This window comes from Phascolarctos cinereus, unplaced genomic scaffold (assembly GCF_003287225.1).
Source record: "Phascolarctos cinereus isolate Bilbo 61053 unplaced genomic scaffold, phaCin_HiC Scaffold_2;HRSCAF=192, whole genome shotgun sequence".
NCBI classification, from domain to species: Eukaryota; Metazoa; Chordata; class Mammalia; order Diprotodontia; family Phascolarctidae; genus Phascolarctos; species Phascolarctos cinereus.
Window position 1 is genome coordinate 301844765 of NW_027555625.1, and position 20191 is coordinate 301864955.

The 20191-nt window shown below is 34.5% G+C and overlaps 1 protein-coding gene and 1 non-coding gene across 7 annotated transcripts in view; both read left to right on the forward strand.

The window, feature by feature from the left end:
- Positions 1-20191, forward strand: part of RC3H2 (ring finger and CCCH-type domains 2) — a 61714-nt gene that overhangs the window by 7394 nt on the left and 34129 nt on the right. For all 6 annotated transcript variants that reach the window (XM_020967549.2, XM_078150138.1, XM_078150139.1 and 3 more), the window contains exons 2-8: positions 1657-1954; positions 2507-2624; positions 4188-4421; positions 5822-5997; positions 10961-11161; positions 11691-11823; positions 11958-12076. In XM_020967549.2, the coding sequence (XP_020823208.1) occupies positions 1724-1954; positions 2507-2624; positions 4188-4421; positions 5822-5997; positions 10961-11161; positions 11691-11823; positions 11958-12076 (1212 nt within the window). In that variant the 5' untranslated portion in view covers positions 1657-1723. The remainder of the gene's footprint in view (positions 1-1656; positions 1955-2506; positions 2625-4187; positions 4422-5821; positions 5998-10960; positions 11162-11690; positions 11824-11957; positions 12077-20191) is intronic.
- Positions 11497-11608, forward strand: LOC144456070 (small nucleolar RNA SNORD90). The gene has a single exon (XR_013484976.1). It is a non-coding gene; the product is annotated as a small nucleolar RNA SNORD90 (small nucleolar RNA).

Here is a 20191-nt window from a genome sequence, read left to right on the forward strand (position 1 = left end):
GAAAGCTTTGCTAGTTACTGTTGTTATGACCTTGGGTAAATCTAACCTTTTCTAGGCCTCAGTTTCCTTTTTTGTAAAATCAGGGTGTTAGAACAGATTTGTTATTGTTAGATTATGTGGCCTTTGTTCAGTTAAGCTCTAAATCTTTCGATCCTGTGTTTTGTTATCCTTGGAGGGGCATTACATAATCGCTTCCTTTTTTTTTTCTATCAATCAGTAAACATTTATTAAGTGTTTCTTATGTGCCAATCTTGCTTATAGATTTGCTCAAGTACATCTTTCAGGTCTGTAAATTCAGTAGCTGTCCTCTTTTTCCTGTATTATGTGAAGGTAGTGTAATGTTAATCAAGAGACCTGAATTCTAAGATTGGCTCTGTGACTAACTAGCTACATAATCTTGAGCAAGTAGCCTCAAATACCCTAGGATTCAGTTTCCTTGTCTGTATCATGTAGACTAAGATCCCTTCCAAATCTGAAAATCTGTGAGTAGATAGGTATGTTCACATTTCTCTTTTTTGTGTGCAGTTTGTCTGAGGTAGATATTTATAGAAGCGACTAGAATGTAAGCTTTATGTTGGCAAGATAGGACAAATATCTTTTCTAAGTTTTATATCTTCCTCCTCTCCTCTCCCTATTCCTATCCCCCAACAGTACATACTCAGTCAGTGCTTGTTGAATTGAATTGTATTTTTAATTCTTCAGTTTTAAAATTCAGAATTAATGTGACCATAGGTATATAAATAGTATGAGGCATAAACTTGGGCTTCATGGAAAAACTGCTTCATACCTATAAGAAGGAATCCTCTTACCAGTAACTAAAATTAAAATTACCTATAAAATCTCCAAATCAGGTAAATTCCTTCAGTTTAAACCATTCCCGGAAAAATGGACCCATAACTCAGAAGTGCCAGATATATAAAGTAAATTAAAATCAGTTTTATAGTTTTGAGCTTTTATTATTTCTAAAAATTAATTTCTGGTTGGGGAATATTCTGTCAGTGTGCTCTCAGATTATAGCTGTGCAAAGTAACACTAAAATGTTTAAAAAATTACTTGTGATTTAAAAAATATACTTAGCAGTTTACTGCCACTTGTTATTGTTTTTATTTTTTATTTTTTGCGGTTGCATTGAGTCACTGAAACAACATCTGAAACTTTTTAAATTTCTTAAGTAATATTGAAAGTTATTTGGTATATATTATCTGGCTATTACTAAATTCTCTCTGCCATTATGAATATTCAATGGGAAAAGAATGCCTTTTACATAAAATCTGGATTTCAAGTGATTGTGCTCCCCTACAAAAATGAAGGTAACAAAATCTACCTAAACCTTGGTCATTGTCAGTTAAGTTTATTGTCGTGGCTTTTTATATCTTGAATTAGTTTATAAAGAAAGATTGTTACGTAATTTTGTTTTCAGACAGGATTATTGAAGTTTTTCTGTCATTCAGTTTCAGTTTAGTTCAGTAATTGAGTGGCAATTAATCATGAGACCCTGTGTTGTCTTAATTAAATTATTAAATGTCAAAAAGTAAATAAAACATGCTTAGTGTTTTAGCTTATATGGCAAATCAAAATTGGCTTTAATATTTACGGTGTTAGTTGTGAAGATATGGAAGTAATCTTTTTTGTTTTCTGTTTTTTGTTCTCTTCTAGCTAACATAACACTACACAGTGAAAATAATGGTCTGCTAGACTGCTAAACAAGCATCCAGTTTCCACAATGCCTGTGCAGGCTGCTCAGTGGACAGAATTCCTGTCCTGTCCAATCTGCTATAATGAATTTGATGAGAATGTGCACAAGCCCATCAGTTTAGGTTGTTCACACACCGTCTGCAAGACCTGCTTAAATAAACTTCATCGAAAAGCATGCCCTTTTGACCAGACTGCCATCAACACAGACATTGATGTGCTTCCTGTAAACTTTGCACTTCTCCAATTAGTTGGAGCCCAGGTAGGATGTAAAGTTGAATTGATTTTTGCTCCAGGCTTACATGAAAAGTAGCATAAAAATATTGGACTTGCAATTAAGATATATTTGTTTTTGAATGTCTACTCCGTTTCTTGGTTTTGTGATACTGAGTACTCATTCTCATAGACCCTCAGTTTCCTCATCTACTTCCATGGGGATAATGATACATGTACAACATACCTCACAGGGCTGTTGTGAGGAAGGAACTTTGTAAATAATAAAGCATTATGAAAATGTTAATTATTATGTGTTCAATAACTTAGTTTCGAGGAAAAGCAGATTTGTAAAGTTGAAATTCATAGAAAACAGTATTATCATTGAATTAATTTTGTTGAAATAGCCACTGCATCTCTAGTCCTTAATTTTCTTATTTATAAAATAAATGTGTTGGATTAGATGATTTGTGGTTCATTTATAGCTGTTGACACTATGATTAGATTCTGTTAGTATTATATTTTATGCAGGACAAGATTATAATTTTATGTAGAGCTGAATCTATTGAAGATGTATTTATGAAAAGTTTCCCATTTTTAGGTACCAGATCATCAAACAGTAAAATTAAGTAATCTAGGAGAGAATAAGCACTATGAGGTTGCAAAGAAGTGTGTTGAGGATTTGGCTCTCTACTTAAAACCACTAAGTGGAGGAAAGGGTAAGTTTCTTAAAAACTATGCCTCTGGATTGGTGGGTAGGATTTGATGGGAAATTATTAACCTTGGAAAACTTAGCTTTGATACCCTGATACGAAGCAATAAAAGTCTTAAAAAGGATTTGACAGAAGATCTAGTTGCCTTGTTTGATTGAGAACTTAGATTATTATTTTATTTTTATTTTATGGAATTTATGGGAGGATTTAAACAGGAATCTTATAGGTTGGACAGGTATGGATGGCCTGTTTCATTGCAGGAATTATTCATATTGATGAGAATTCAGATCCATCAAAGTAAGTAAATATAACCTAACCACAAATCAGACATTAGGAGAATCATTCATATTCTTTAGTTAAACTAATTTTATTTATTTAGAATTCTTAGAATATAAATCTTAACAGATCTTGTCAAGGAGACCATTCTTGTATTCTGTTGAACTTATATTTCTTCAGTTAGTAAGTCTCCAGCCTTTACTAGCTGTTCATGTAACTCTGTGCAAGTCATTTAATCTCTGAGTCTTTGTTTCTTCATCTCTAAAATGTAGTGTAGATAATAATACGTAAACTATTTGTTTTGAGGAAAGCATTTCACAAACCTCCAAATATGAGCTATTATTATCATTGTCTTGGTCATCTGGTTAATGAGATAGAAATATTCTTGGCATTTGAGAAATACCAGAGAAGTATGAAATGTGATTCCTTTACTCAAGGAATTTAAAAATCCTGTGGTTTGTTACATTGCTTTTAGATAGGATTATGTGATAGGTCCCAGAAGACAAATGTCTTACTTTTAAATGAAAAGCTACCATTAGTAACCAATAACAACAACAAACAACCAGGTATACTGTATTTTCTTTTTATATATGATTGCTAAAGGAGTTAAGCTGGTCATGCAGTAAAAGTGAAGGATGACAGATGGATAGTCTGAGTGTTGCCTTGTTATCTATGAAATATTAAAAAGCTAGAGGAACATCTCCAATATGTGGGGTAGATTCCATATGGAAGATACATGGAAGGAGAAGCACTTGGAATGTGAAGACTTGGATAAGTTTACATTGGAGAGAGGATCCACATTAATGAGTTTACTAATCTGTTAGAGTATCTGTTATTAATGGAGCTAGAACACATTCTTTAGTCTAAATGCAATAAAATATCACTTGACCATTATGTGCATACCACAACCCAGGTTGTCTTGATGAACCTGAAGTGTGCAACAGTCTCCAAACTGTCAGAAAGCAGGTGGGTTGAATAGTACCAAATTGAGGTTCTCAAGATTTGGGTTCTGATTCTGATAATGTGTGACTTTGGTCAAGTCACTTCCTTCCCTGGGCATCATATCTGTGTTAGTAAAATGGAAAGGTTGGACTAGATGAATTTTAAGATTTCTTTGGGCTTTAAATCCTATAACCACTCTAAGAATTTAACATCAGTACTATTGTGGGATGTGAGTAAGAAACTAACTCAGGCATTACAGCTCAATGAATGAAGTAAATAATGAAACATACTTTAAAAAAAATCTTGAACTCATCTTTACTTTTAAAAGCTTAAAGTTTTTTTTTTTTAAAGGTGTTGCTAGTTTGAATCAGAGTGCACTGAGCCGTCCAATGCAAAGGAAACTGGTGACTCTTGTGAATTGTCAACTTGTGGAAGAAGAAGGTCGTGTAAGAGCCATGCGAGCAGCACGATCACTTGGGGAAAGAACTGTAACTGAACTGATTTTACAACACCAGAACCCTCAGCAGTTGTCTGCCAATCTATGGGCTGCCGTCAGGGCTCGGGGATGCCAGTTCTTAGGACCAGGTAAAAGTTTAAAAACTTCTTCTTAAAGAATACAGTTACTGACAGGTTCAGAGATAAATACCTTCTTAAATGATTTTCAACTTTGCCAGGAGAAAAATAATTTTCTGGTGTTCTGGTTCGGTGCAAAATAGTTCAAAATATTTTCTGTAATGCATTGTCAGATCATATTTGATAAAACCTATTCATCTACTCCATTGTTTTACATGTTTATTCACCACTATTTTAAGATTGACCCGTATTCTAAGCAGTTTGTGTGTCCATCAAACATTCTGTAATAATACACTTGTATGAATTTCCTCCTTTCTCATTTTCATTCTCACAGATTCATGGGTTTTGTTGTGGTAATTTTTGAAGGTAGTGAATATTTCATTTGTATAGTGAGAAGCGCCTAAGGATAATTGGAAAAAAACCTTCAGTATGTGGATGCATTTTTATATTTAATTGACAGCATGTAGGATGAAGTGTATAGCTTATGTAGAGTTTAAGGAAGAAGACAGTGTCTTGATACTTTACTCCACTTTCATTTAAATAGAAATTGAGACTAAATACATTTCTTTCTATAATAAGAACCAGTCTTGGAGTCAAGAAGACATGACTTCAAGTCCTGCTCATGACACATACTAGCCATGTGATCCTGATAAAGTTACTTAATCTCTTAGGGACTTACTCAACTCTCTAAGACTAATTATAGAGAAAATGTCAGTCTGCATTGGTTGCAGGGCCTTTCCACTCAAGGAGTTACCCATAGAGATGAAATTGTGGGTCTGGATTTCAAGATACATTTGCTCTACATTATGAGTTGTATCTTTTCCATAATAATTTCAGATTTATTCCATAAGATGACTTGTAAAGCAGCTAGGTGGCACAGTTGATAAAGTGCTGAGCCTGGAGTCAGCAACACCTGAGTTCATATCTGGCCTCAGACACTAGCTCTGTGACATTGTGCAAGTCACTTAACCCCGGTTACCTCAGTTTCTCATCTGCAAAATTAGCCGGAGAAGGAAATGGCAAACCACTCCAGTATCTCTGCCAAGAAAACCCCAAATGGAGTCGTGAAGAGCTGGACACAACTGAAATGACTGAATGACAAATTATGGGAACGGAGAGTTTTCCATATTCAAATGACATTTCCTGTTTTTTTGGGTTTTTTTTTTTTTGATCTTTACCATTGTTTGCCTTCTGAGCTTTTTATTCCCATTGATGTCCAGGTACTTTGGCTACTTAATAAAGAATAAATGAATACATAAATTGTATGATTATGATATCCTGTCATATTAAGTAATACAGCATTTTGAGTAATGAATTACCACAAACCCTGTGCTGGAATATAATGTGCTGGTCACGATAAATACAAGAGTTCTTTAGTTAAAATTACTTTTATGTTTATGACTTGTTTCCAGCTATGCAAGAAGAGGCCTTAAAGTTGGTATTGCTGGCTCTGGAAGATGGTTCTGCTCTCTCAAGGAAAGTTTTGGTACTTTTTGTTGTCCAAAGACTGGAACCAAGATTTCCTCAGGCATCAAAAACAAGTATTGGTCATGTTGTGCAGCTACTGTATCGTGCTTCTTGTTTTAAGGTATGACACTTAAATTAAGAATGACAGCTTATGTTTATCATTTTGTTAATTTTAAATGAAAATTGCCACATATTAAAAATGAGGTATGTAAATGGGAAAAAATAAGCATTTACAAAAAAATCAAAAACCTTTTTATTAATGGCTATATTCTGTATCTCTGTCAACTCAACTTTCTCTGCCCTCCATGCCCCTCCTTTCCCTTTGACACCTTCCCTAAGTGCCCCAGAAAACCATCTAATATAGTGATTGCTTCTGATATTATAAACAATGTTTTATGTTAGTGCTCTGCCTCTTTGCTTTTTACAGTGACTTCTGTTTTATTAACTATCCTCTAGGAACTTTGATGTTTAATCACTCATAGTGTGACTTCCTTTTAGTGATCTTTTCATTTGCATTTTTATAGTCAGTGTGCATGTCATTTTCTTAGTTGTGTATATTACTATATTGCTTCCTGAGCTTGCTTTTTCCTGGATGATGCTGTCTTTTGAATCAACACATATTGGAGTTTATAAATATATGCCAAAAGTATTTCACGTTTCCTTGCTAATACGACATTCAGTATGCCCATGTGTATTCATTGTGTAGTTGAAAGTGTGGTTCCTTAGAAAATGATCATGACACCACAGAGCCTCCTCTATCTATTGTGATAAACCAGAAGATTACACTGTGTGTTATTATTTCAATATGTGTGAGGTTTTTTCCAACTAAGGGTTAGCCTGAGTTGTGGTCTGTCGCCTTCTTTAAATCATAAAGTTTTGTATTTCTCTTGTGCTTTTGTCAAAGTATATTATAAACATTTTTTTAAAGTTTTAATTGATGTCTTTTGTTTTTTACGTGTTCTTTGCTTGTAATTTCTTCCCTTTCCCCCTCCCAGAGAGCAATCTTATTAAACAAAGAATATTTTTAGAGGTAAAAAAATGAGTAAGAGAAAAAAACACCAGCAAAATCAATCCATACATTGAAAAAGTCTATAAGTATACAATGTTCCACATGCATGGACCTCCCACTTCTGCAAAGGAATTGGAGGAGGTGCCTTTTCTTACCTTTGTTTTAGAGAAATATTTGTTCTTTGTATTTTTGCAATATTGTTTCAGTTGTTTGTGGTTCTTTCTATTTACGTCTTTGTCATTTTGTGTGTTTGTATTTTTTTAAAAAATATTATCATAATTTCCTCCAGTTTGCCTACACATCTCTTTCCCCCTTCCAGAGAGCAATCACATATAACAATACTTTCAAAAAATTAAAAAGAAGAGAAAAAATCATCATAACTGGTCACTACATTGAAAAATGTAGTGCAGAGTACCATGTTTGTGGATTTCCTACCTTTACAAAGGAGTAAGTAAGGTGGAGCTGTCTCTTCTTTGGAGCCATGTTTGCTCTTTATAATTTTGCAGTGTTCATTTAAAGTTTTTTTTGTGATTCTTGCCATTTACATGTTGTAGTCATTGTGTTCACTGTTTTTCTGGGCTCTGCTTACTTTACTCTGTTGTTATTTTACTCAGCTCCTGTATATAGAAGTTCTATATTTTTCTGTATGCATTACGTTCATCTTCTTTAGAGTATAGTAATAGTCCATTATATTCACATACCTGCAATTTTTTTTTTAACCATTCAGCTGATAGACTTTGCTTCCAATTCTTTACCATCATGAAAAGTACTGTTATAAAGATTTTGTTATATATGAGGACTTTGGTTTATGAATGGCCTCCTTGGAGTATAAGCCTAGTAACAGAATCTCTGGGTCAGAGAATATGTACCTTTTAGTTACTTAATTTGGAAAATTCAAATTGCTTTCCAAAATTGTTATATTGATTCACACTGTCAACTACTGTGCCTCTCTTCCCATAATACCTTCAATAATGACCTGTTTCTTGTGCTTTTCTTATTGTGTGTTATGTGCTATAGCTATTCTGTGTTTAAGCTTGCGTGTCATACCCTCTGCTACACGAGGATAGGGACCAGTACTTGGTGTAATGATTTATATATAGTACATTCTCAATAATTTCTGGTTGAATGAATCAAATGAGTGAATGTGATTGACTTCATCACTCAACTGAAATTGCTCTCTTGAAGGTTACCAATGGTCTTTTCCCCCCTAATTGTGTTTTCTCCCACCCATACCCTGTCTCCCTTGCCCCTCACCCTGGGGAAAAATACAAAACTCTTGTAAATAGATGAACTTAGTCAAGCAAAATGAATTCCTACTTTGGCCACATCCAGAAATGTGAGTTTTAATTCTTTGTATTAGTATATCAATTCTCTGTTTGTGATGTCAGTAGCATTTTTCATCAGCATTTGTTATTCAGTATTCTGGAGTGATTGTCGATCATTGCATTGTTTAAAGTTCTTTAGCCGTTCAGAATTGTTCTTTTTTACAATTGATATTATGGTATAAGTTGTTCCCCTCATTCCTCTCACTTTGTATATCATCATACAAATCTTTCCAGGTCTATCTTGAATCATCTCTTTATTTCTTATGGCACGTCATTTCCTACTAAACGGGTGCTTATCAATTGGGAAATGACTGAACAAATTATAGTATATGAACATAATGGAATATTATTGTACAGTGATCCTTTAATTACCAAATCTGATTTTTTTTCCTTAGTACTCATTCTTGACCTCTCTTTATTTGACACTACTGACTTTCCTCTCTTCTTAGATATCTTCCACTTCAGGTTTTTCATGGAACTATTCTCTCTTACCAGTCTGACTGTTCCTTCTCAGTTTCCTTTGCTATCTTATCTATAGCATGTCCTCTGACTTTAGATATTCCCCGGGATTCTGTCTTAGGCCTTCTTCATCCTCTGTATTCTTTCTCTGGATAACGACATCAACTCCCATGGAAGATATATCTTTATGTTACATGTGTGTGTATGTGTATACACACACTTACATATGTTGTATCCATAATATATGTATTATATGGCAATATATACACATATATAATGAAGATATGCATATATATACATATCTTTCTATATTCTATATATATGTGTGTATATATATATATATATATATATACTTTGATTTTATACACATATATAATGAAGATATGCATACATATACGTATCTTTCTATTTTCTATATATATGTATATATGTATATATACTTCGATTTTTATTCTTTTTCCTGGCTTCTGCCCTATATATCACCAATTTCAAATTGGACTTTCCAGAGACTTCTTAAATTTAACTTGTCCAAAATTAAACTCATCTTTTCTCCAAAACCCACCTGTCATCCAGACTTCACTATTAATGTTGAAGGTGTTATCATTCTTGTAGTCTTCCAGGTTCAAAATTTTTCTGGTCTGTTCATTCTCCCTCACCCGAAATATGCAGTCAGTTGTCACATCATACTATTTCAGTGTTCCCAATATCTCTTGTATCTGACCTCTTCTTTTCACATAGCTATGGCCCTAGTTCAGGCCCTTATTATCTCTCACCTAGCTTTTTATAATACCCTCCTAATTGAGGGTATTTTGTAATACTCTCTTCTCCCTGCTTAAGTCTCTTTCCACTCTAATCTATCCTAGGCAGTTTTGCCAAAGTAAATTTCCTTAAATGCAGATCTAATTCCTTACATGCAGTGTGCCGTATTCCATCTCCTTGTCTTTGTACTGACTGTCCCACTTGCCTAGAATGTGCTCCTTTCTTTTCACCATATCATAGTCTTCTTTTCTTCCTTAAAGATGTAGTGCAAGCACCATATTCTGCACAGAGCTTTTCTTGATGCCCCATCGCTGCATCATCTTTCTCCAAATAACTTCTGTTTAACTACTACGTACACATTTGTATTTATTCACTTTATATTTATGCCATGTATATTTATACATGTGCTTGTCTTTCTCCCCATTAGAATATAAGCTCCTCATGAATAGTGATTGTTTTATTCTTTGTGCTGATATATGTAGAAGCAAGCACAGTGCCTAGGACGTAGTAGGTACTTAATCAATACTTGGTGATTGATTTTAAAATTTTACTATCACTATTAGTTGAATTTAATTTCATAATAATTTATTAAATAATTATTCACAGTGTGAAAGCCAGCATTCTTATCAAGAGCTTGGGTTCAGGCTTTTCCCTCTGAGGCATATTATTTATATAACCCTGGACATTTCGATTTTTAATGCCCCATGTAACTCTCTAAGACATCGTGTTGCAGAACAGTTGGTGATCTGCATTGATAATATGATGGTTGATTTGATATTTGATAATCAGTATATTTGGTGTTTATGTTGATATATTGATAATCAGTATAATTGATAGTATCATTGAAATCATGGGTTTGCACCAAGAGCATAAATGGACCAGACTGAAGCATATTACACTGAACTAAAAGTTCAGTGTGCTAATAATATCTTTATTATTTTATCTTTAGAAAAGTAGATGGCATCACCTAGAAATCTGAAAGATTTTAATTGGGGGCAGCTAGATGGCACAGTGGATCCAGCTCTGGCCTTGGAGTCAAGAGGACCTGAGTTCAAATATGACCTGACACTTGATACTTACTAGCAGTGTGACCTTGGGCAAGTCACTTAACCCTGATTGCCTCACCAGAAAAAAAAAAGGATTTTAATTGAAAATGTGGGCCATAATCATCTCATTTAAATCATAAAGTAATCAAATCTCAACCAACTCTGTTGCTTTCTTAACAAACAAATCCTTACAGAAATTAATATAATTATAAATTTTTAGCTTTGCAGAATAGGTCATATATGCAGAGGTTTGAAAGCTGTGTAATGCCCCATTAGCTCTGGTGATAAGAAATTTCATTAAAGCTCTATATTATTGTTAATGTGTATCCGTGTATTGTTTCAGCCAAGTTACTTCCCCCCCCCCCCATTAGAGCAAAAAAGTTGGTGGTAGTTTCTAAAATTTCCAGGGGATTAGTCCAGGCAATTTTCTGACCCATTCTAAAAGGGTGGAATTTTTTGTTTTATTTGTTTTCTTGCAAATTTTAGGTCACAAAAAGGGATGAAGATTCTTCTCTGATGCAGCTAAAGGAAGAATTTAGAAGTTATGAGGCTTTGCGAAGGGAGCATGATGCCCAGATAGTTCATATTGCTATGGAAGCAGGGCTTCGTATATCACCAGAACAGTGGTCTTCACTTCTCTATGGTGATTTGGCACATAAATCACATATGCAGTCCATCATTGATAAGGTTTGTGAAGTGAGAGCTACTTACTGACTTTTTTCCTTAGATATAGGGAATAAAAACTTTTAAATTCAGCTTGCAGCATGACCAAGACTACCAACTATTTGAAAAGGTATTTATATAATTATGTTACAGTCTTATAAAAAATAGTTTTTCTCAGAGTCTAGATCTGGATTCAAGTCCCCATTTTGCCACTTATCTGCTTATCTGGCAAGTCATCTTATTCCTTTGAAAACTCAAGTTTCTTATCTGGAAAATGGTGATAATACCAGTTCTACCTATGTCACTGGGTTGTCATGAGAAAAATACTTTTAAACTTGAAAGTGCTGTGGAAATGTGGGTTATAAGTTTTCAGAGTGTCTCATGATGAAGTTTCATAGGGCAGATTCTGAGATGGGATCTAAATTCATCACTGATAATCATTCTGTGAAATCTGAAGACACATGAAAAACTTTTAAGAGAAATGAAGAGAAATAATTTGAATATGAAAGTTATTTGTGTCAAGTTGAATGGCTTATTTTCTTCATTTTTTCAGCTTCAGTCTCCAGAATCCTTTGCAAAGAGTGTCCAGGAGTTGACAATTGTTTTGCAACGTACAGGTGATCCAGCAAACCTAAACCGATTGAGGCCTCATTTGGAACTTCTTGCAAACATAGATCCTAATCCAGGCATGTGAAGCAAAACCCAATAGCTTATAAATTTTGGTTGTATCCTTTTCCACAAACCCTTTGAAAGTTTTTATAAAAATGTCACTAAAGCAGAATGTTGCTCACATTTGTTTTCTCATGTTGTCTCATTTTAGATGCTGTCTCACCAACTTGGGAGCAGCTAGAAAATGCAATGGTTGCTGTCAAGACGGTGGTACATGGACTTGTGGACTTTATTCAGAACTACAGTCGTAAAGGCCATGAGACACCACAGGTGAGAGTAGTATATGTGTTTCTGACTGTTTTATCTGACAATTCTAAGTGGATAATGAGGCAGCTAAGTGACATAGTGGATAGAGTGGGCTTGGAGTCAGTAAGACTCATCTTCCTCAGATGCTTACAATATGAACCTGTGCAAGTCACTTAACCCTATTTTGGTCAGTTTCTCATCTATAAAATGAACTGGAGAAGGAAAGGCAAACCACTCCATTGTCTCTGCCAAGAAAATCCCAATTGAGCTCAGGAAGAGTAAAATACAACTGATAAAAGACTGACCTAACAACAAAAGTTAATAATAACTGTACGATGTGTCCCTAATGAGAGTCTGTAATGTGACTCCCTCTTGGCCTTCTATTCCTTCCTTATTCTTCGTGGAAAACTTTAGTGACATTTGGGTGATGACAGTTGAAAATGACCTAGACTTGGTATTAGGAAGACCTGAGTTAAAATCCTGCCTCAGTTACTTATTAGCTGTGGGTAAGTCACTCAATCTCTCTTGTAGCCTTAAGATCTTTAGCTCTAAAGTGGGAATAGTAATTTCTTATATCACAGGGCTGCTGTGAGCAACAAATAAGATGATTATATGTGCAAAGTTTTTTGCAAAATCTTAAAAAACTACATAAATTAGTACTAATAGTTGTACTAGTAGTAGTAGCAACAGAAGTCCTTAGCACTCATGCAAGAGTTTGGAGACAATCTTATATCGGCATTCATTATATTTCAAAAATTTTCTGTCTTTCTTCTTCAAGGAGTTTTATCTTTTGCCAAAGGTAGAATAAAATGTGATTATCAGAAATATTTTATAGTATGAGTTATTAGTATAAATCAAACTTTTTACTCTCAAGTTATACTGTTATACTCTCAAAAATTACTGAGTATCCCCCACCCCCACACCAGAAGAGCTTTTATTTATGTGGGTTATATCTTTTGATATTCTGCATTTTAGAAATTAAAGTGTTTTAGTATTATGAAAGTAGCTTGGACCTTGCAGATTCTTGGAACCCCTAGGGAACCCTGACTATACTTTGTTAACCATTGGTGTAAATAAGTGATACATATGGGATGGATGCACTTCACTTTCCTGATTGTTTCAAAGTAATTAAGAAGAAATGAATATCTCGTTTGAGTCATTTTCTTTTTTTAAAATAAAATTTTATTTATCTTTATATCACCTAGATTCCCCCCTTTATTCTACCCCACCCCCAGAGAACATAAAAGGAAAAAAGAAGAGGAAAAAAAGCTTTTTTTTTAAAAAAAATTTTGCAGCATTCATTTTCTGTTTGTGATTGTTCTTTCCAGTTATATTGTTGTAGTCATTGTACATATTGTTTTCCTTGCTCTACTGAATTTACTTTCATCAATTTATTTCCTTTAGTGCTTCTTTATTGTTTCTTATAGCACAGTACTAGTCTGTTGTATTCATGTACCAAAATTTGTTTAGCTATTTCCCAAATGATGGACATTTACTTGTTCTAGTCTTTCCTTCCATAAAAATTGCTGCTATACATATTTTGGGGTATATGGAGCCTTTTTATTATTGACCTCTTTGGTGTATATGCCTAGCAGTGGAGTCTTGGGGTTAAAGAATATAGACATTTTGGACACTTGATTTGCATGATTCCAAATTGTCTAATAGAATGGTTTTACTAATTTACAGCTCCATAGCAGTGCATCAGTGTTGCTGCCTTTCCACAGACTTGTAACATTGATGATTCCTGGGTCTGAGGTAAAACCTCAGGGTTGTTTTGATTTTCATTGCTCGTGTTATTAGTGATTTGGAGCATTCTTTCATATGTAATTGGTAATAGTTTGCAGTTCTTTTGAGAACTGTGTATTCTTATCCTTTGACTACTATTTTATTGGGGCATGGCTTTTAGTTTTATATAGTTTGAGTTCATTATGGGATATATGGTATAAGATGTTGATCTAAGCCTAATTTCTAGAAGATTGCTTGCTTTGCAATTTTCCCAGCAGTTCTTTTCAAAAAGGGAGTTCTTTCTTAAGTAATTTATGCTGAATAAAATAAACCTGAAGTTTGTTGAACACTGGGTTAGTAGCTCCATTATTTCTTATTCTCCCTTTTCTAGTCTGTTCCATTGATCTACTTTTCTATTTTTTAACCAGTACCAAAGGTTTTTGATGTTTGCTGCTTCATAGGCTTTCCTGTTTCAAAGAAAATGGTGCCTAATTTTTAAAGGAAATCTTAAGTGGGTAAGAATAATGGCTTTAAAAAGTAATTCAAGTAGTGTTTTTATAGTAGCAAAAAAACTGGAAATAAAGATACCAGTTGATAGGAGTCTGGTTATACAAAACTGTGGTGCATGAATGTAAAAATTGCTGTAATAACTCCCTGTGCTATTAAAAACACTGAATATGACAACTACAGAGAAGCATGGGAGGACACGAATTGACACAGATTGAAGAATCAGGAAAAATACATACAAAGACTATAATGTAAACGGAAAGAACAAAAAACTTTTTCATTGAGTTGGTGTTGTTGTCAGTATGGTTATTTCTTCTCCTTGTATAGATCACAATCCATTTATTTATTTTATAGAAGTATCTGTTCAGTTCTGGAGAACTTACTCAGTTTTTTAAAATCTATTTTTTGGTTACTCCATTTAGTTTATCTGCCTCATATACCTCATTCACACTTTGCGACCTGTCCTTTCTTTTCCTCCCATTTTTATGCTTCCTTGATGTCATTTGTGGTACATGCAAGTCATCACTGCATATTATGCTTCAACCTCCTTACATCTTTTCGTTTGTGGTTTTTTCCTTTTGGTCACTTCCACTTTTGATCTTTGTGTTTGCACCCTGTTACCATTCTCTTTTCTCTCTAAGCCATCCTTCACACAGCTACCAGAATAATCTCCTTAATACACAAATCTAACAATGATGTTACAGAAATACAGAATGTAATATATTCGAGGTTATCCCAGCGCCCATCTATTCCAATCCATAACTGACCAAAAATCCTTTATACATCTCTAACAAGTCATCATTCAGCCTCTCCTTGAAAAACTGCAGTGAGAGTGAAACCATTACTACCAGGGGTAGCTTATTCTTTTTTTTTTTTCCAAAGCTTAAATTGTTAAGGCATTTTCCCTTACACTGAGCTTCATATAACTACGGTTTCCTCCCATTGCTCCTAGTTCTGCCCAAGAGATCCAAGCCAAACAAATTTAATTCCCCTTTCTACAGCATTGCCTTCTATATACTGTGTATAGACAGCTATTATTTTCCCTTTAAATAATATCTTCTCCAGACCAAACATCCCTAGTTCATTCAGATCCTTGTTGTGGCAATAATAGTAGCTAACATTTATATAGTTTTTACTATATTGCCAAGGCACTATAATAAGTGCTTTAAAATTGTTATCTTTATCTTGATCTTCACAACAATCCTTAGAGGTGGGGCTATTATTATCCCCATTTTACAGATGAAACTCAGGCAAACAGTCGTTTAGTGACTTGCTGACATTTACACAGCAAATAGGTATCTGGTGCCAGATTTTCACTCGGATCTTCCTGACTCTAGGTGTAGCACTCTAGCCACTTCTGTCTAAATAAGCTCAAACTCATCTGTGTCTTAACTAAAATCTGGTTTCTAGAATACATTATATATAGGCTTAAGCAGGGCAGCATATATAACAGGGCTGCTATCTCACACTGTTTTCTTATATTGAGCTTATAATCCATTCAGACCCCCACAGGATCAATTTTCTATTAACACCACCCTTATCCTGTATTTTGAATCCTATTGTGAATTTTATATTTATTCCAATTTCATTTCTTTTCCCCAGTAGAGTGACAGTGTGGCATAATGGGTATAAAACTGGCCTTGGTATCAGGAAGACTTTAGTTCAAGACCTGCCTCTGATAACATAATGACTTTCTGATCCTGGGCAAGACACTTAACCTCTCAGTGATCCAGTCAACTCTCTTAAGATTTTAGTTGCTGATATGAATTGTTGCTGATGTGAATTTGTCCTCATCAGAATTGTTCAATAGGCCCAGACTGGTCCAGACTCACAATGAAATAGTTACATTCAGTTTATCATTCTGCCTTGTAGAGGTATTTTTGTTAGTGGGTTCTGTCATCCAGTGTGTTAGCTTTCTCTTCAAATGTCATGTCATTTTCAGATTTTATGACCATAAATAAGTTTATCTAAGTCATTGATAAAATGTTGAAGAGCATAGTCCCAAGGATTGATCTCTGTGACACTGTACTATAGATCTTTCTGGTTGACTCCAACCCATCAGTGATTACTCTTTTTTTAATCCAGTTATTCACTAGTTTCAAATTCACCAAACCATACTGTGATCACCATTTTATTTATAAAAATAGCTTCAAATCTAATTATATTATGCCTATAGCATTCCTCTTATCTACTAGTTTACTTACTCCATCAAAAAAAAAAGGATATGAAGTTAGTTTGACTTGACCTGATTTTGATGAAGCCATGTTTTAGTGATCATTGCTCCTTCAAGTTGTTCAAACCGGTTTCTTAATAATATGTTCTAGAATTTTCCCTCCGGTAAAAGGTAAAGCTCATTCATTGGTGTGTAGTTGTCAAGTTCTACTTTCTTCCCCTTTTTTGAAAATTGGAATGTTTGCCTTTTCAGAGTATTCTTATTTTCAAGATCTTTCAAGGATCATTGATCTTTGAAATCTTAGCAGTTCATCGTCATAATCACATAAAAATTTGTCTAGGCTTGGTGACTTAAACTCAGTGAGTGCAGATAGATGGCTGTCTCTGTATAGTTTAAGTTTTTAATGATTTTTTTTCTCTTTCCCTATCTATTGATCATTCTACTTTGAAGGGGAAAAAAGTAAACAGAAGAAAACTAGGAGATGAGTCAGCCTTCTACCATCACTTGTTATCCCTTATACTTTGAGCAGTTCCCTATGCCTTTGATCCTGCTCTTACCTGCTCATAGCTTAAAAACACTTTTGGCTGCCCTTAGACTCATTGCCAACCTCATTTTTTTTCTGGCCTTTAGTACATTTGATATAATTTTTATAAAACTCTGGTAGTGTTCCTCCTCAGTTATTTGTTTCATTCATATACACATACACATATCACATATATATCATTATATAGGATATATATATAGGATGGACATAGGTATCTTATATACATATGCATACATACATGCCTCTGTGTGTGTGTGTGTGTGTGTGTATCTTTTTTGAAAGCCTGAGTTTGCTTATGAGTTCACTCCCTCTCCCCATTGGTCTCTTCACGTAGACACCCTTTTTTCTTCTTTAAGTTTTGTTGATATCTTTTCTTTTTTTATGTCATAGTCATTTCCCAGTACCTCCACCACCATCCAGATCCCCCATTTAATTCTCACTTGTAGAAAGATAATAGTTAAGCAAAATTAGTTGATGGCATAACTGTATCTGACTATTTAGTATTCTGCTTCAGTAGATTTCTAGTCCTGTACTGAGAGGGAAATAGCTGTTCTTTAGAAACAAGATAGTCCATTACAATTAAATTGCGATTGACTGCTTTTTAATGTTTTAATTTATGCTATTGTGCTCATTGAATATAATGTTGTCCTTTTTCTGCTTATTTTCACTCTCCATCAATTTATGCCAGTCTTTCCATGTCTTTCTGAATTGCTGTTTGCCATTTTGTGTGTTACAATAAGATTAAGATATAATTCCATTATGCTATTTAGCGCAGTTTGTTCAGCCACTCTTTTGTCAATGGTTATCAACATCTTTATTTTCCATTTTTTTCCTTCTGCAAAAAACAGCACACTCTTTGTATCCAGCAGGAATAATTTCTGCTTATAACTGTAGAATTGTGTTCTTGAGAGCTAGCCATTTGTCTTGGGCTAATTTCCCCTGTAAAATATTTGGCCTTTGGCTCCTACTTACCTTTTTGCTTTGAAACCTGTTTTTCCCAAAATCTAAGATACATGTGAAACTATGCATTGTTTCTCCTCTATAATAAACTCTGATGCATCAACCCCCCCAAAAAAAAAACCCAAACAACTTTCCATTATTTCTTTGGTCTTATTTTTATTAATATGTTTTTATAACCTTAATATTCCCAACGTATACCCCCCCTCCCAAAGATCTATCCCATATAGTGAAGAATTTTTTTTAAAAAAAGAAAATAATAATTCACCAAAACTAACCAACACATGAATAAGGATATGTGCTATATTCAACCTCTATGCACTATGTTCCTTTACCTCTGCAATGAAAGATTCTCATATCTCTTCTTCAGAGTCTAACTTGGTTATTGTAATTACATGGTATTTTTATTATTGTTCTTTCCATTTATGTTATTGTAGTCATTGTATATATTATTTTCTTGAGTCTGTTTATTCCACTTTGCATCTGTTCATATAAATCTGTCTACCTTTGTTCTTTATATTCACTGTTTCTTACAGCAAAGTGATATTTCATTATATTCATGTACTTAATTAAATAGATCTTTGATCTCATTAATTCAGAAGCTTGCAACCAATGCAATTGCAGTTCTTCCATCCTTCTTGTCTTGTGTAAATCATTCATGATTTCCCAAAATTTTGACAATAGAGGGTCTACCCAGCATGCTTCCTTTTTTTCCCTCTTGTTGTCTTGATGGTACTGGTGGAATACTGTAATTTATTTAGCCATTCTTCAATCAGTAGGCATCATCTAGTTTGTTTCTATTTCTTTGCTAGTACAAAACATATTACTATAAATATCTTGGCATATACTGGATCTTTCTATCATTGATTTCCTCATGGTATATGCCTACTTTTCCTTTTATTTCTACTTTAGCAACTATTCTTTCTCATTGGTCAGCATCTCATCCAGAATAGAAATTTCTCTTGTTGGTTCCTCTACCTTTTAATGGATGAAATTATCACTAAGTCAGGTAACACATTTATTAGCTACTCTGCTTTTGAAAGGAGAAAGCTTTGGGTTATTGAGGTCTCCGTTGCTGTAGTGTCATATTCCCACATCTAGTGTGTGAAGTTTCCCAAATGCTAATTGTTCCTCTTGTCTGGGTGATCAGTGTTATGCTCTTATAACAGTATTGTTGTTTTTGTTCCTCTCTTCATTGATCTAAATCCCCTCCATCATAATTATCCCCCAGGTTTCTGGATTTCCTCATGTAGGTATTCTTAGCGTAGGATGTTGTTCCCCCTCACCCTCTTAATATATCCTGTTTGTTTTAGAGTGAGGGGAGGGAAACCATGGGAGGTGTAATAGGTTTGGAATAGCTGCTGTGGAGAATGGGATAATGAGTAGTTTAGGGAGATGTAGAAAGATTGCCTAGCAGTAGTGAGGGTCCAGTAGAGGTTGTATAACATAAAATTTGTAGTGCACTCAGTCAGAATGGTTGGATGATTTTCTCTACCTTCATTCAGCAACATATATATATGTACGAGCAAAGGCAGTGGATGATGAAAGTCATCCAGGGGTGAGGCTTGGCAGGTGCAGTTGACTGTATAAGGGAGCCAGGGACTTAAAAGGACAGTGTCTAGTAGAACTGGTTCATCAAGGATTCTAGAAGAGGGAAAGAGAGTAGCTGGTGCAGGAATAATGGCATAGGAAGGAGCTGTGAGTGGTCAAGGAATTAGAGGTCACAGTGTGTTTAAAGAGTAGGTTGTGATAAAAGAAGGCAAGAAGGAGAGGTGGAATGCAAATAGATTATGGTTGAATGAAGGGATTTCAGAGTTCTTGAATGTAGAGGTGGTGTGTTTGTGGGTGATGGCAAGATAAAGAGTGACTATATTTTTGTGTGATTGAGGTTGAGTAGAGGAGTAGGTCATAGTAAGTACACATGTTGAGGAAAGAAGCAGTTAGGATTTTTGAAGGAGTGTCAATATGTATTTCACAGTCACTAGTAGCCAGATATTGAAGTCATTAGAGAAACCAGTTGCCCTCTTATGGACAATGTCTAGCTTATCACTCTTGTTCTTAAACTGGCACCAAGAATTGAACAAAATATGCTCTGTGTTCCAGCCATCTACCTTTTATTCTATCTTATCCTGCTATCTTCTGTCTCTGAATTCACACAAATTGTCTTATATTCTTAGAATGCCATCCTTCTTCTGTGTTTGTTGAAATCCTCGTAGTTCTTCAGCATTCACCC